The sequence below is a fragment of the Scleropages formosus genome, chromosome 10, assembly GCF_900964775.1.
Source record: "Scleropages formosus chromosome 10, fSclFor1.1, whole genome shotgun sequence".
NCBI lineage: Eukaryota > Metazoa > Chordata > Actinopteri > Osteoglossiformes > Osteoglossidae > Scleropages > Scleropages formosus.
In genome coordinates this window covers 15,077,915-15,095,129 of record NC_041815.1, presented here as the reverse complement: position 1 = coordinate 15,095,129, position 17,215 = coordinate 15,077,915, and the positions used below count along the sequence as shown (strand labels likewise).

Below are 17,215 nucleotides of genomic sequence, written 5' to 3'. Positions count from 1 at the left end.
GTTATCAAGATCAGTCTTCTTCAACTTAAGGTGGTCCTTCGCATTTGAAACCTGTGAATGTCCACACTTCGCTCATGGGCTACAGAACGTTGTTGGACATGCAGTACCCTCTGGCAATGCTGTGGTCATTACTCTTCACACAACTTTGCAGATAATGTTTGATAGATGCTCATTAATTTCAGCGGTTCCACATTCCTTCACATACCTCTCAATTGGACCTGGAATTCTTTTGTATAGATGCTGCAAGTAAAGTTTATACAGAATTATTGTGCCAGGAATAAATTTTACCTTTACTCATCTAGCTGATGCTTTTCTCTGCAGTGACTTACAGTGTTAAGCTTCTGAAAATTTTTTACCTAATTAATAAACCTGGATACTTTTACTAGAGTAATTTAGGCTAAGTGCCTCACTCAAGGGTACTACAGCAGTAGGTGAGATTTGAACCTGCAGCCTTTGGATCAGAAGGCATCAGCTCAGAGCTTTATACTATTAGCTGTAGTGTATCATCAACACTAACTCTCCGCTGTAATTCTGCGTGGGGCAGACCTGCCTTCCAGCGACGTGAACCGGACTCTGCTGTCTACTAAATCTCTTTGAGACGGGTTAATGGGGATATAGAAATGTAAATATGCCTTAAACATGCATAATGCACAGGACCAGATGGAAATCAAGAATCCCTCTGCATGGAACAACATCCAATCAATGTTGAAGGGTTCACCTATTGATTTCTTGCTGGTGTGTGATGGTAGTACAAAGAATGACCGCAATCAATTGTCTTGACACATTCGGCTCCTTGGACTGATTGTGTCATGGTGTTGTGGATGGTCATCTTTGTGTTTCCTCTGAATTTGGCATTCGAGCAAGAAAAAGAATGAGAGCGGTGCAACTGAATATGAGTTCTGTGCATTGTTTGGATGCGAATGGTAAATGTGCGTTCTTTTTGTTGAGTTGGTGGTGATGACGCAGTGGTTTCCTGAACCAGCCAGGGAGTGAAGGTATTTAACTCCAACAGCCTCGTGGTTCACTGACACTGACGACCCCTCTTTTTCTGTCCCTTGTCTGTCCACCTGTCTGTCTGTGACCCTCTCTGTCTCTCTGTTCTGTATGTGCTGCAGCAGGCGGGAGCTTACCCGTATGTGCGGGCTGTCGACAGCGCATCTACGATGAGCAGTACCTGCAGGCCCTCAGCACTGACTGGCACACAGCCTGTTTCAGGTGAGTGATTCACCCGCTGAGGTTTCCTGGCTGCGGCAGAATCGTGGGACGGCCTCTTGTGTCATCACTGAGGTGGAGATGGGGAGGGATTCCAGTGTTTTGATTTCGGGGGTCCCAGGTGGCAAACTTTAAGGGTCTGGGAAACCTGGAAACGGTTTGAAGAGAGTGTTTGTGTGTTCACTCTTATCTGTGTTTACACGTGTCTGTTTATGGCAAAAACGAAAAGATTTCCTTGTTGTTACTCTTAGAGACCTTCCATTTGAAGCACTCATGGTAAGAGGACTCTGTATAAATGCTCTTGTGTGATTGCTTCTTATGACCAGCTACCCTGTGACCTGTAAAGTGGTGTTTGGATGATGACTGACACAGGCCATGTGGTTGCACTCATAACAGGTCTTAAATGTCAACACTGACTCTCCTTTGTCTGCTCTGTTGCCTCACCATCATTAGGAAATCCTCTCAGACACATTGTGTGGTGGACATGAAGGTGGACTTTAAACGTGGAATTTGCAAGCCTGTAGTTTTTCGCATTTAAGCTCCTTCACTTATCCCTGTTAATCTCACGTAAAGTGTTTATACTTCTGCATAAAAAGGTAGAGAACCAGATCACAGGCTGTAAGTGTCGGACAGTGAGGTCTTTGTCTCTTGTGTGCCTTAATGATCTCATTTCATGAGAGAGGCTTGCTTCTAGTCGGTTCTTTTCCCAGGAAGCCACCAGGCATATGGTGGGTCAGCTGTTTATGATGGCCACAGGCTGCAGAACTGCCTCTACCACGGGGCTCTGTCTCTACCCGAGAAAGAAGTCGCCTGTTTGCACTCTGTATGGCTCTTTTTGTCTTTGCAGCACAATACTATCTCTCCCGCGGACGGCTTTGTGCATCTCTGTGTGCACGCGTGTCACCGTGTGAGTTTGCGTACCTGTAGCAGAGCAGGAAAAGGACTGTGTTTAGAGCACATAGGACCGCGGACGCTTTAGTCTCACACTCGCAGCTCTCCTTATCGTGCCATTACGTTTACATTGACTTTATTTATTTAGCAGACACTTTTCTCCAAAGCGACTTCCAATGATGTCCAATGTAGTGTTATCAGCCCTCACTGCCATTACACATCATTCCATGTCAGAGCATCGAAGATTGACCGGGATGCTGTCAGGATAAATGCATTGTTTTAGCATTGACTTTTCAGTGAAAGATCTCTGGTGAAATGATGTGTGAGCTGAGTTCCATCTACAGCTCTTGGATCAACTAAGGGCAGCATATTGCGTAAGTCTGTCTGAGTGTGTGTGTGTGTGCATGCTGTTGTTTGCTTGTAACCTCTTTGACTGCTCATCTTAACCGAGCCCACATTCCCCAGCCGCTCTGTACCTGGAGACTTTGTCACCGATCCCGATCAAACCGGATGTAACCACCCCTCATGCTGCCCAGGGATCCATCTGCAGCTGGGGTCGCTATGGCTATATGCAGTGGTCTTCAAGAGTCTGTCCTCCCAGAGGCGTCATCTCTCTGACCATAGTTACTTACACCAAGCATAGTTGAAGGGGCACTCCCAGCAAGAGCAGCCCCCAAGGACTGACCCCAGGCTTCCTGTGAAGCTCATGTTGAAAGGTCCCTCCCTGCTGCTCATTGTACTCAGAGCAGTGGGTCCTTGTCAGGACTTTAGCCAGCTCTGCTTTTTTGGGCAGGCGTTAAGCAAACATCCCTTCCCTGGGTGTGGTGTCCAGAGTGGTTCGGAAGAGGGCAGGTAAACCTCAAGGTCCGCTAGTGCTCGGCCCCCAGTGCAGAGGTTGTCGCCCTCCAAGAGAGACATGGCCTGCCAGTTCCTCGCCTTGTACTCAGATTCGCTGACGTTAGGGTGTGTGTCTGCTTCCCCTTGTCACCTTAGTGGCTCATGAGCCTGGATTGACACATGAATTCAGCCTCTCTACTGTTTGTGCAGGGGGGGGTGCAGTGGCGCAGTGGGTTGGACTGGGTCCTGCTCTCCGGTGGGTCTGGGGTTCAAGTCCCGCTTGGGGTGCCTTGCGACAGACTGGCGTCCTGTCCTGGGTGTGTCCCTCCGGCCTTACGCCCTGCGTTGCCAGGTTAGGCTCCGGCTCCCCGCAACCCCAACTGTGACAAGTGGTTCAGACGATGTGTGTGAGTGTACGTGTGTACGTGTAAATGTACTGTTTTTGCTCCGTCAGATTGCTGCAGACATTTCTTTGGTCTTCATTGCTTTCCAGAAGATTGCCTCTCTGGATGTCCCTGTCGCAGTGCAAGTTAATGTGTTTAACGTTCTTCCTTTTTGACGCCACATAAAAGCTTTTAATGTACATGTCTTAGAGCCACACAATTAATGAAAATGACCAAGTCCAACATATAGATTAAAGTCCTAATTTTGAAGCAGTTTGGGGATGCTCAGTTGTAAAATAATGTTTAATTGGTTGGGATTTACCATAAGTCAACAGAGTACCATAACAATACCATGTATATTTTGTCGATTCTGTTTTCTTTCGTCTGCACTGGAAGCAATTGTTTCAGAAGACAGTCTGGAGAGCTACATCTCTCGTGCTCAAGCAATCTGCTTCTACTTCTTGCTGCATGGGAAAGCAGTGCTCGTGTTTGACATTGCACCAGCAACCACACTTCCACAAAAACACGGGACTCTGCCAAAGGGTGTGTCCTGGGTTCTATGCTTGGCTAACGTTTGGCCAGTTGGCAGCTGTGCCTATGCTCTGTGTGTGTAGGGGGTCATGAAGGAAGTCAAATTGTTCACACCCTTCAATCGGTGCTACGTTTTATTAGCACCTATGCTAATGAATGTGAAGTGAAGGTGTGTGTGTGTGGGAGAAGTCAAGTGATTTGCTATGAAAGAAGAAACGAGCAGGTGAGTTGGACACAAGTCTCTACCTTCAGAGCACATGCTATGTTTGTGTCGCTTTAATTTTTTCTTGGAGTTGCCATAGGAGGACATTGAGACATTCTGGCCTTTGCGTACTTGAGGAAACATTGGAAAAAGCGGCCCTGTTCACCATAAAGAGAACAGTGGAAATGCCAAGAATGGCAGAGTTTATTTGAAGGCAGATTGCTGTCCCAGGAGTGGAAAAACACAGCAGCCCCCTGAGAGCAGCAGCGCTGGACTTCGTGGGAAAGCAGCGTTCACGTATTACGGCCTCTATCCTAATCTGGCTGCCCACCAGGCTCCCAGTTTAGGGTGACCTCACGGGGCCTTGCGCAACGGAGACAAAGGGAGCGAGAGGCTCCCACGTGCACTGTGGGCCACATACACAGAGGTACAACACTGACAAAAGGAAGAGACTCTGGCATTTTCTGGTCCCCATGGTACCTGAACAAATTCCACTATTGACAATGCCCTCCCTCTCGCGTTTCCACATCTCACACAAAAGCTCTTCATATTATAATCATTTCTGTTTAATTCATGAGCTGCATGGTCGGCCTCAGTGGAGGCAAGTACAGTAGCTTGAGACGGCTGACACTGGATGCTGTTTATAAGCTCTGATCTGTTCTGGCCTTCTGCCCTTCTGTCTGAGCGGAGTGTGTATATTCACATTGTGCCATTTGATCCCCTGTTGGAGGTGCGGTGTCATCCAGGGAAGTGATGCTCGGTACATTTGGGCCAGGGCACAATGGTGGTCTGTGCCTTTTTCATGAGTACGATAGAAATGTGAGGGCATGGAGTAGGAAACGTGTAGATGCACACATCGATCGGATTCCAGATGAGTGTGTACGTGCGTGCTGCCCCCTTGGCGTACGCTCTCGTGGTCCCGTTAATGCTGACAGCAGGAACCTGTCACAGTGATGAATCGCCAAAGGGGTTTGCCTTTTCCCAGAGTTCTGCACTTTTAATTCCTACCCTCCCCATTTTGTTCTTGCGGACATAACGCCATTTACATCTGACGTTGTGAATGTGTTTTGTGAGTTAAATGTAGATCATTGTATGCCTACTTATTGTGATGTTGCCAAGGAAATGCTGAATATAGAGAAAGTCATTGTTTTCTCAGTGCAGGTACAGTTGGGCCTCATCTTCCTAACTTTTGAGTGATGAGCTTTTTGCCATTACAGGAATTTTTTGAGCATTATCTAATATTTGTTTTTGTATAAAGACTACTTTACCAAATCGAGTTGTGCACTAGAGCTTCGCCCGACGTGCTAACAAACCATGCGTGATGCCTGTGGAGTGGAGCAGCAAACAGCTAATGAACAAGCTGTAGATGGTCCTCTCCCTCTACATCTACAGTTTTGAGGTATCATTACCGCTTTTGTCATCTTGCACATCCATGCAGTACCTCCAGCTCCTGGTTGATGTGCAGTTGTTGTCTGCACTTGGGGGTAAATAACGTGCATTTACGTAGTTTTTTTTTTCCTTACAATTATGCTTTTATTTTTTATTAAACCTCGCAGCTTACGCAAATAGACTGTTCTTCAACCCCTTATGTAAGTCAAAAGTTATGTATGTCACATTCCCCCTCCTACCCCACAATTCAACATAGCCTAGTCTAGGCATTTCTTGCAAACACACGTGTAAAAAATTACACGATATAATTCTCTAGTAAATGTCACACCATCTGAAACCGCTTGTCCCATACGGGGTCGCGGGGAGTCGAAGCCTAACCCGGCGACACGGTGCAAGGCCGAAGGGGGAGGGGACACACCCAGAACGGGACGCCAGTCCGTCGCAAGACATCCCAAGCGGGACTCGAACCCCAGACCCACCGGAGAGCAGGACCCGGTCCAACCTGCTGCGCCACTGCACCCCCTTACTCTAGTAAATGTGAGATATATTAAATGGTGTAATATTTTTATTTTCAATTTCAACTCCAAATCAGTAGCTGTACGCTTGCGAGATGGTTCTTGGTTTCCTTCAAGTTCACGTTTACCACCAGGCATTGTAAATAGTGAAATGGGTAAAAAATATGCAAAAAAGCACTACACTATTAAAAGGAGAAGTTCAAAACACATGAGAACTGGGAAGATGCAGTTTCCTGCCTTGTCTAGCTACGCCGACTTGCACTTAACGTATTTCATATGTTTTGCGTAATCGCTATCCGTAATTAATGTGTATGCCAGGAATTTTTTTTATGTAAATCCGGATTTACGTAAGTAAAATTTACTTAAGTATAGGGGTGTATGTATTATGCTTGTATTGGTATTAGTAATGTTTGTGTAACATGTAGGATAAAATAAGCGATCCTGAAGCAACAAATGAACACAAAAGAGCTTAACTCTATTTCTCAGTTATTTATTCTGCATGTAATAAAAATCTCTGTCAGGAAAATGTCAAAGTACGTGCGAGAGCTCCACCTCACAGAGCTGTCAAGTTGCTGACATTTACATTTATTCAGTTAGCAGACACTTTTCTCCAAAACCACATACAACACAGCAAACAAAAGTTAATTTTACTAACACGCATAGATCCAGATATGGATCCATTATTGTGATGGCACAGTCATCTTGTCCAGTAACCCTATTTTTTGCCGCTATGCATTACACAGTACGTTAAAATTTATGATGAGCCCAGCTACTTGTCATATCCAGCTAATAAACTTTTCAACCAACCAACTTTCAGAGTTTCTGTCTCAATTTAGTTTGTAAGTAGGGGACCAACTGTATTGTCTGAAGTGTCTGGAAGCAGACGCTTTTCTCCAAAGTGATGTACATCTCGGAGAACAATACAAAAAGTGCATTGTATGAACAGGAGAGAGTGTATGAATGTATTTCTTTTCAGCACCTAAAGCTCATTGCACTTTAGCTCTGCCGTGATCCCTTTTCCGTCAGTGTACTGTTTGCATGTTCTCCCTTTGTTTGCACAAGTTTACTCAGGGTGCTCTGGTTTCCTTTCACACTTCAAAGACATACTTCATGTGGATTGAGCACAGTATGTGAGAGTGCGTATGTCTGTTGCACTGTTCTGCTGTGCAGATGTATAGGTAATTATAAATAACTTAGTGTAAGGTATTGTGCATTGTAAATTGCTGTGAAATCAGCTAAATAAAAATTAGTAATAATAATAATGTTAAACTCTTATATGCTATTGGAAAAAATAAAGAGGTCTGGTTTTCTGGAGAAACACGCAAGGGCTACGGTGTTCTGGTCAGTCAGTCTGTTCCCATCCTTCCCTTCCATCATCTGGCATGCTCAGCACCACAACTTGAAAAATGCTTTCTCAAGAGCAGCACGTCACTTGGGAATTCTGGCTCCACCAGGAGGACCTGCTTCCCTTGTCCTCCCTGAGGTAGCATAACTACAGGAGCACTTGCAGAGCTTTGACATCATGCTGGGTAGAGTGGCATGAGACAGTATCTCAGGCAGACTGAGCCATCTGCAGGCTTTAGTTGTGACTCACTGAAAGGAAGTACTGCATCATAATGCAGAAATCATGGGCTGGCGGTGCTGTTCACCAGGTGTAGTCATCTCGAAGAAAGACCGCAGGGATGTTTCTCAATAACGAATTACTTTCTTCTCATTGATGAAATGTATGCTGCTTCTCATGAATGGGGTGATGTCCTCTTTTGTCACACCTTTATGTGTAATTTTGAAAAATGATCAGGGCTGTGTGCTGATTAAAGTGAGTGAGAGAACAGCTGTTGAAAAGCAGCTGTGCGCTTCCTTTATTTACGTGCATTTATTCATTTAGTTGACGCATTTCTCCAAAGTGACTTACAATTATTTACCCATTTATACAGCTGGGTGATAAAGCAATTTAGGGTAAGTACCTTGGTTAAGGGAACTATGGCTGGAGGTGGGTTTCGAACCGTCAATATTTGGGTCCAAAGGCAGCAGCTCTATCCATTTCGGTAACAGCTGTTCCCTAAAGTACACATGTATGTATTAATTTAGCCAATATTTTTCTCCAAAGCAGCTTCCATTGTTCACACACACACGCTGTCTGAAACCGCTTGTCTCAAGCGGGGTCACAGCAAGTCGGAGCCTAACCCAACACTCTTCAGTGCAGCAGAGCTCAATGTTTTTTTTTTTGTTTGTTTTTTTTTCCTGGGACAGAAAGGTAAATGGATACAGTGATTTGAGAGGGCTGTGAATCCTCTAACTTGGACACTTGACCTTTAACTTCAAATCAGTTCCCGGCATGCCAGGTGTGGGAGTTATATCCTGTTGGTTCAACGTGCCATATTTTTGTGACGTCTGTCCACAAGGACAGCCAGATTTCCACAATCTTGTGTCAGTCTCTCACAGTTGCGCAGTAACAGTCGGTGTGGGAAGACCCTATTGGAGAAGGTGGATGGAAGTCAAGAGTTGACCTTGTTGACCTGACAGGGTGTTGGACAGGGCGGGTCACGTGACCTCGTCAGCCTAGGACGTGATCTGTGTGGGGACTGGGAAGGAAGAAGGTTTGATGTCACCGGGTCACAGTTTCTCTCAGGGAAGCTGCGTGGCGAAGGGGGGGTGTTGAGGACGGAGAGCAGGAAACACCAGATGAGCACAGCTGCAGCACAGCCGTGGCAGCCGAAGCGAAGCGGGGGCCGGTCGTGATGCGTTGCGGTCGAACGCGCTTGTTCGCACACCCCTTTCTTCGTTGGGTGCCGCAGCCCGAAGACTAGCGAGCTTCCTGGTTGTGAGGAGAAGGAACTGTCACTCGGGGACAATGTTGCGAAGAGATCCTCGCTACAGAAACCAATCAAGGGGCAATAAGTAAGTTCCACTGCTGCAGCTTCATGGCTGGAGTTGTTTGGTCAGCAGATTTCAAAGTGTTAAATGATTGTAGCGAAAAGTTGGGTGCCGCCCGCAAAATCGTGGATTCAAGAGGCTGACGTGCTGCTCGTTCGCACACGACTGTTTTAGTTCGATTTGCCCTTGCGGTTTCCACCACATAGCTGTGGGATTGTGTTTGGAGGGCATATTGTGCTTTGCACCGAGCATCCCTATGGGAGTATGCGCCGTTTTGTATTTTTAATTAATGTTTTGTTCTTTTGTCAAAGTCACTTCTAAAGCAGCAGTCATTTCCTGGTTTTCAGTTTCTTCTTCACTCAGAATCAAGTATATGAATGAATTAGTGCTGGCGCACCATTTGAGGATACCTGCGTAGGTGTGTGGGTGCGTGTGGGTTCCGTTAAAGTGCTTCCTGCCCGGTCCGTGTTGGTCGGGGTGCTCTGCTGGCCGCATGCTCTCTTACGGTATTAGCCTGATCTGTGTGGTCTCTTTGTGAGATTAGTTCTTCTTCAGATGGTTATTTGATCACAGTAGAGTCTCATTACCTCTGTCCCATCAGCCTGACAATTACCATTTCTGTCTGCATAAGTGAGGTTAAAGTTTAGTCAGAGGCTTGAATCTGTGGGAAGATATTAAATGTGCTTAGTTAAATAATGTTATTCCAATATCATTACTTTTTACTATGTACCCTATTTAAAGTAAATTTTGATGTATAACAACAAATTGTGGTACATGGGGTGCACAAAGTATGGGAAAATAGGATCATGTTGAAAAGGTGCATCAGGTGGCTAATATTTTAATGGGGCGCAGATGGTTATTTTTGCACCGTTTATGTTCTCGTGAGCTGACGATGAGCTTGACACCGCAGTGGCTTAAGACGGGTTATTCCCGTCTGACGTTCTGTTCCAAATGCGATTGCGCTTCAGTTGCAGCTGCAGTGTGGTGTTATTATTATTATCAGGAAATAACCGCCTAATTTTTAAAGGGGTTTTAACTCTGTTGTTGTGATGCTCTCAATATAATCATTGTGTGAGCAATGTTTAAACTTAAAAATTCTAACCCTTTTCTTCATAAATCTATCATAAATATGTTTTCTTTCATGCAGTTGCCATAAGGGTTCACAATATCCTCCACACTATGCACCGGAACGCATAAAATTACAGAGCGCCCATTTAATTGCAGCTTACGTGTTTTATTCAAATTTTGTACATCTGTGCTGCGTCCAGTCAGATCTGGCCTGGCGTAGAAAATTAATCAGTGAGGCTACAATAAAGAACAAAGATCATCAAATGCCAAACAGACACGAGCAGTATCCTTCCAGGGAAATGGGTCTAATATACTGTACACAGAACATAAATTAAAAACAACTTGCGTGTAGAACTTAATAGCAACTAAGAATAAATCTGGGTAAAAAGTGCAAGACGACAATACTTGATCATCTATGTTTCATCACTGCTGTACAAACAGCTGTGACGGGCCAGCCAGTGTTGGACAGGAACACAAAAAGCTGAAGGCTCTAGGAGCACAATGCGGGGTTTAAGTAATATGCCCGGCCCTACCACAACGTGCTCTTAACCCAACGAAAATAAAGTGTTTATTCTCATTTCCAGCGCAGCATCCTCTGCGGTGAGTGCACCACAGGTGCCGAGTTCTTGGCAGAGCGGGTTGCGTTACGGACACGAGGAACAGCCGCGACTCCTGCCGTTTGACCCCTAACTGGCAGACGGGTGATCGGTGAGGTCACCGCTCAGGATGTAAATAACCCGCACGGGATTGTTCTCTTCCTCTGGTAATAACCACACGTACTGCAGCGCGAAGCAAAAATCTTGGGAAGGATTCTTTTGGGAAAGGTGAGCAGATGCAGCCTGGCCTCGTCCTGAGCGGTCGGCCGGGTCTCCGGTGGACGCGGTAGCGCGAGAGCAATGTCGTCCCCGAGGCGAGAAATACATACATGGCAGACGCCCGCTGTTTCTCATGCGACACGAGCTTGTAATGGACGCCACCCATGCGATGTGTTTTCCAGTAATAAATGCTTTTTAAAAAGTGAGCTCTTTTGCGCATAGAGAAGTGGACAGTGCTATAGTGGAACGGGCGTGTTTGTGGGCTACAGTGCAGATCTGACTGAGTCACTTGGCCACGGTGGTGAGACACAGAAGGGACTGCAGTTCTGTTTTGTCGATCCAGCGCCGCCTCTGCACACTCTTATGCGCCGAGCTGCCGAAAGCCGGCAGGGTTTAGTGTAAACAAAGAAACTGCAAGCATGCTCAGCAGCGGGACACTATTTCAACCCCCTCTACTACCTTGGAATTCCTGGATACACCGTGACTGCCTGGGAAATAAACACCCACAGATGCAAAGATGTGCTGCGCAGCCATCTTTGAAAATAGCTTCCAATGCATTGTTAATCAATCGCATACTTTTAACCAATTTGTGTTTTTTGTGTGCTAAAACTGCAGGCGGTGTGCGTTGTCTGTAGACGGCTCCCCGGGGGTTAACTGTGCCGAGCTGCTGAGCTTGCGATTGTTGGCAGCGTTGCTTACTGATTGGACTGTGGGTCTGCTGGGAGGGTTCGAATACACCAATTGGGAGGAGCCACACAACGATGAAGTAATGGCTTTCTACCGAAGGCTGACATCATCATCTCTTTCATATTCTGGTGTGACCAACAAAGAGGAGGAAGGGTGTGTGTGTGTGTTGGGTTTATGACCAATATTTCTCGTTTGGTTCACCCTAGCCACGGCTGCAGCACAGTGCACTGCTTTGGGGTGTTGGCTGTGTGAGACCATCTTATGCAACCCCCCACCCACCCACCCACCTATCTATCTATCTATCTCTGTTCCTCATTCCCTCACCAGCCCCTCTGCTCAGCGTGGTTCACGGTCTGGAAAGTTCTTATTGTTCTGCGGGGTTTCAGAGCGCAAATCCGTCTTTACAAGTGGGAATCCCCCACCTCCTCCGACGGTGGCTGTTTCCTCTCTCGTATCGCTGCGACAGCCGTGCTCCCAATGTCAGCCCCTGCCTTCCTCCAGGAGAGATGAGGCCGGCGCTGCCCTGTTCCCCAGATTATGTGCCATTTCCTCACACTCACACCATGTGACAAGCTGAAAAGGAGAAAAACAGTCAACATGGTCATTAGCTCTAAGAGTAGTAGAGTTGCTGAACTGCACCAATTGATCTGACTCGATTGATTGATTGACTGCTGTGTACACTTTAAATATACATTCTTGAACAGTTAAGGGCAGCATGCTTAATGTTGCTCATGTTGCACTGGCTTTTGGTTTGTGAGTGTGAACTGCTGGTTACAGAGGCCTCTCATGGGACGACCGCTAGCGGAAGCACCAGTTTCGCATCAGGAGACGTCTTGGGTTCTTTCGGTCCTTTCCTGGGTCATACAGGAAGCACATGGGGACCCTTGGGCAAGATGGAAGGTCATGTGACCCCCTCACATTCCCCCACACCCCTCCACGTTTTCCTCCTCCTGCTCCAGAAGGCTGCGCAGCGTGTGTCATGAGGACGGTTCTCAAAACAAGTAGAGATGAGGCAATGTACAGAATTTCCAGTCGCGTGTTTCGGTCCTGGTGACCCATCAGGTGAAGTCATGCTTCACGTTCACGTGTTTGCTCGCCTCTCTCAGGTTTCACTTGCGCATGTGTTGGTGGTACAGAATTTTCCATGTGACGTACTTGGTCCACGGCCGTTTTACCGTATTTCGATAGCAGTGCCGTCTGCACCCTCGACGTGAAAGTAGAGGACGGCGCTCCTTCTTCACGTCACACAACAAACTCCCCATTCAGCAGCTCTCTGAAGTGCTGTGCAGTAACTAGAGACAGTCCCCATGCTCTCTAGGGTCGGAACCCATTTTCTCCACTTTGATCAATACCACTGTATTGACATAATACTGACACTTAGTCAGTGTTTGCCGCGTGGTGCTACATCCCAGCATGCACTTGCCTCGCAGCTTGTGAGGGATCCGGGTTACTCTCGGCTCTTTTCGGCTCTGAACAATATTAGCAGTAGGCGTCCGCATCATCAGCGGATCAGCAGAGTGCACTCTGCCAGACGGGGGCACCTATGTCCTGCCACGGACCACCGTGACTGAAGGGCTTCCTACGGTTCCAGTGGTTCCTCTGCATTGCTCTTTGGTGGGCGAATGAGAATAAGGTGTAGTTTCTCCCACCGACACCGAGGCCAGCGGCTCCCCAAAGCAGCAGAGGCTAAAAGACAAGACGTAGAAACGACAGGAATATCTGACCAGCGGTTGAGTGACATTAACCCCCCATCCCCAGGCTGTGTGTCTTGTGCTGTGTCCCCCGTATGAGGCAGTGATAATCCTTCAGCTGCAGTCTTTTCTGATGTTTGAACGCATATTTTGTTTATGTACCATGATCACTTGATATCAAGCACCCCGTTCTGACCTTCCTGCTGTACACTCGTCGTCGATCGGGATCGCACACGGGTCCTCAACCCTGGCTCTCCTGCCCTGGGCCTCACAGTCCCACATGCCGTGAGTGAAGTGGTGTGACACACTCCCTCTTTTCGGCGAGCGGAGGACCACGTTCCTAGCACTTCCCCGAACCGGCGGTGATAAGTTAGGCGAGGTGATGAGGGTGGGTGGGTACCGTTGAACGGCCAGCTTATTTTTTCACCCTCAGCCCTGCAGAGGTGGCTCACCCTTCGTGAGAATCTATGTGACACTGTGATGGAGGGACTTTAAAGCTGCCCTGTCCTCAGAACCAGCCTGCAGCCTCCCTTCAGGTTCCGCTTTGACTTGTTTGTGGGAGTGGGTTGTGTGTCTGTCTCGAGGCTCGCAGCTCAGCAGTGGCGGTTGTCAGCATCACACCTTTGGCCTAATTTTGCCTCACTAGGCTGCTGAAGGTCTAACTGTGGAACAAGGGTTTGTGGTCAGCGGCGTAAATTAGAGAAGTGCTGGTGGTCCAAAACTTACGAGCTTTGCCGACACACGTTACCCAAGTAGCTGCATATAGAGCTGATGGCAAGACCCTCCCCAACTCTGTGTCACATCGGCCAAGTCTCGGTCTCAGTCAAGTCGGGACAGGCCGTAACTGCTACAGGCCCATGCCTGGGTCACCAGGTCACTCCTCCCCCATTTGTAAACACAAGTGGCAGATGTGACCTAATGGACCTAGTTCCTGCTGATCAGCCTCATTGATCACCTCAGATCCTGACTGTGTACCACTGATAGTGTGACCTGGGTGGACAGATGGGCTCTTTTGTAATGAGGAGGGGGGAGAGAGTCTTTAGCCATTTGTCGGAGTCTGTCTGACAGAACCGAGAGGCACGGTACTTCCTGTTCGCAGCGGACTCCCTGCCTGGTATGGATGTTTTTCATTTGTCACAGTCTGTCACATGGAAGTGTGACCCATTATCGTTTTAGGCTTTTCTCTGTGTTGTCCAGGGCGCTGGGGAAATGTGAGCTGGGATTATTGACTGATGCGGGCTGCTCATGTCAGTGAAGCACTTCATTGCAGCGGAAGCTGATGACGTGGGCCCTCAGCAGGCCCTTGTAGATAATGTAATAATTCGATGCCCAGCCATTCAGTCATAACTCCATATCATGTGCTTTCATTAGTAAATGGAACTGTGTGTGAGAGAGGAGAGAGCTGCCACTTCAGATAAATGTTTACTCTGAAAGAGTGAGGTAGGCTATTCTAACAGATAATTAACAAAATTGGGGAAAATAAACCGTTGGGTCCCAGGATCCCATTCGGTCCTGTTCTCCTGTTCCCCCCCTTTGCTATCCTTCCCCATCAGTCAGCAGCCGATTCGTATCACTACCTTGCTGTTAACGGATAGCTTGATCGCCTTCCTGAAATGCTGTGCTGACAGGATCTGATTCGATGCCCTGGGCGCTCCGGCCTCATCGCTGCACGAGTTTGAACCACAAGGAACAAGCGGGAGTTTAACCGCTTACTGTGGGCTCCTGCAATCGCCTACTATGCAGACAGCGCTGTAGGCCCTGATCTCATGTCAGATGCTGACATACAGCACAGTATTATGGTTTTAATTGCTTTGTTTGCACTGTAATGACATGTTGGTTCAGAATTATTTTTCAGGTGATATGTGGAGTTTTTTTTTTTGTGGATGTGTGTTCCAGGTGCAGCCTGCTGCTTTTTCCTCATTGTCCTTGGGGAGATGACTGACTACAGCTGCCCTTGTTTGTCTTTGGACCGTTAGGTGCTGCGAGTGCAGCGCATCCCTCTCCCACTGGTACTATGAGAAGGAGGGCCAGCTCTTCTGCAAGAAGGACTACTGGGCCAAGTTCGGTGAGCTATGTCAAGGCTGCTCTGAGCCCATCTCCACAGGCCTCATCATGGTGAGTTCTGTCAGCGCCCTGTCTTTCTAGGTGGGTCGAGTTCCTTGAGTCCAGCACAGGCTCATTGTCCCACGCTGCCCCTGGACCAGGGCCCACTCCTGTCTCACTCACCCTGCTCACTCACCTTATTAGTGGCCTATAGTAGAGCTGTATCTATAATTAAAAAAAGCAGAACAGAGCTTGGGTGTGGGTTGACAAGATGGTCTCCCAGCTTTTGAAGCCTTCTTTGCTGCTCTGAAACAGCCATACTGAAGTCAGTCCTGCTTTTATGAGCAGCAGTAGTAGTTTACTGTATTTCTTGTAGCTGTTTGGTACAAATCAAGGCAGTTGACTATCTCACACACTAAGAATGATAATGAAAATGGAACCAGGTTAAATGTACAATAGAAGAATGGGTTATGCTGATGTTTTACCATTGTACCACTTATCAGAGCTGTATGGAGGTCACATGAAAAACACTTTCAGCATACAACATACAAAATATCACCCAAGCAATTGCCCATTAGCAATCCCTGGCATAAAGCATGTGAGACCTGTAAACTGGAGTAAAAACTGCATTCAGCCTGCTCGTGTAAGCTGATTTACCTATCCAGAGCAGAATGTTACTCACTTTGTGAGTCATAGCCCAACTTCACAGGAATGAGTTCAGCAGTATTGCTCCAGGCACAGTGAAGAAGTTGGGAGGGATCTTTTATTGTTGTATGGCAGAGTTCCCTTTCAGTGAGCCTATTAGTCAGTTTCCTCACCTGGCAAGCTTCCCCATACGTTGGGAGGTGGCTATAGTGACTTCAGTCAGTGTTCTGGTCCCAAAAGGCTGTCACACACTCGTCTTTTGACTGGCGTGTCATGAATGCCGAAATGAAGGCCCTTTTGGAAACTTGGCACAACCTGCACTGAAAGATGTGGTCTTATTTCATTCTGCTATCTTTTAGGGATTGTAGGTCACCTGAGAAGTGGCCCCAGCCTTGAATACTGCCCTCTTCCTGCTTTGAGTCTATCCTTTTGCGCAAATTCTCTACTACAGTAATGTGCAAATACCTTCTGTGATGTTCTTTTCAATTTGTGTGGGAAAGGTAGGATTTTTCTTTTTTAAAAATCTGCTTTCTCAGTTTCAGTACAGAGATGTTCAGATTTTACTTTGGCACCCACTCCCTGTTGTGTGTCTGTATGCATTAAGAGGGCTCCACACTCCCTTTCTGTACATTCTGCTGACTGTACCCAGACCATCAGACACCTCCCAGCACCTGTCCAGGCCCCCCACAACACATTGTCCGTGACTCCTCTCCAGTTCTCTGCTCATTAATAAAGTGTTCCCTCATTCAGAGAGGGACAGTCAGCTTTCTTCATGAGTTGCACATGGATTAAGTTTAGAGTGGGGTGCACAAAGCCCTGGCCAGGTGCAGGCTTTGGTGAGGTGACATTCTTCATGTCACTGTGCTAACAGCTCTGCACTTTGGCTGACAGTTCAGCATTCCATCAGTTTTGAGAGCTGCCCTCCATCACATCAGACACTATCATCTCCTGAGTCTAAGGTCTCGTGTGTGTGTGTGTCCCATGAAGGGATGGGGAGCACACTGGAGACAAGACACACCACCACACTGGATCACTAGGTACCCAAATGTACATACCTGCCCTTTTATTTTGAGTCATTCGGTGTACCGGCAGACGCTGTGTTTTGCCCCTGTTCTCAGATGGCACTTGATCTGATGCAACGAGGTGGTGACTCACAGTCCCAGGACTCAAACAGTAACCTCATCTTAGACATTGAAAGGAACAAAAAGACATGTATATTCGTTTGGTTAGCTGATGCTTTTCTCCAAAGCTACTTACAATGAGTTACCTATTTATAATCACTGGGTAATACATTCAGGATACACAGGAAGAGATGTTATACCCCATGCGTATTTCAACAGCTGTACACAAGGACCCAGTCCAACAACCAACTCAAAGCCACAGAACACCCAGCATAGTCAAACATCTTCATGACTTGAGACCAAGAAGTTGA

At 47.1% G+C, this 17,215-nt stretch overlaps 1 protein-coding gene across 2 annotated transcripts in view; it reads left to right on the top strand.

The window, feature by feature from the left end:
* The window catches only part of limk1a (LIM domain kinase 1a), a 42,525-nt gene that overhangs the window by 2,558 nt on the left and 22,752 nt on the right, over positions 1 to 17,215 (top strand). Inside the window, exons 2-3 of one of the 2 annotated variants that reach the window (XM_018732546.2) lie at positions 1,116 to 1,215; positions 15,072 to 15,210. In XM_018732546.2, the coding sequence (XP_018588062.1) occupies positions 1,116 to 1,215; positions 15,072 to 15,210 (239 nt within the window). Of the gene's footprint in view, positions 1 to 1,115; positions 1,216 to 8,745; positions 8,859 to 15,071; positions 15,211 to 17,215 lie in introns of those variants that run through there. The other variant, XM_018732547.2, reaches the window with a different exon arrangement.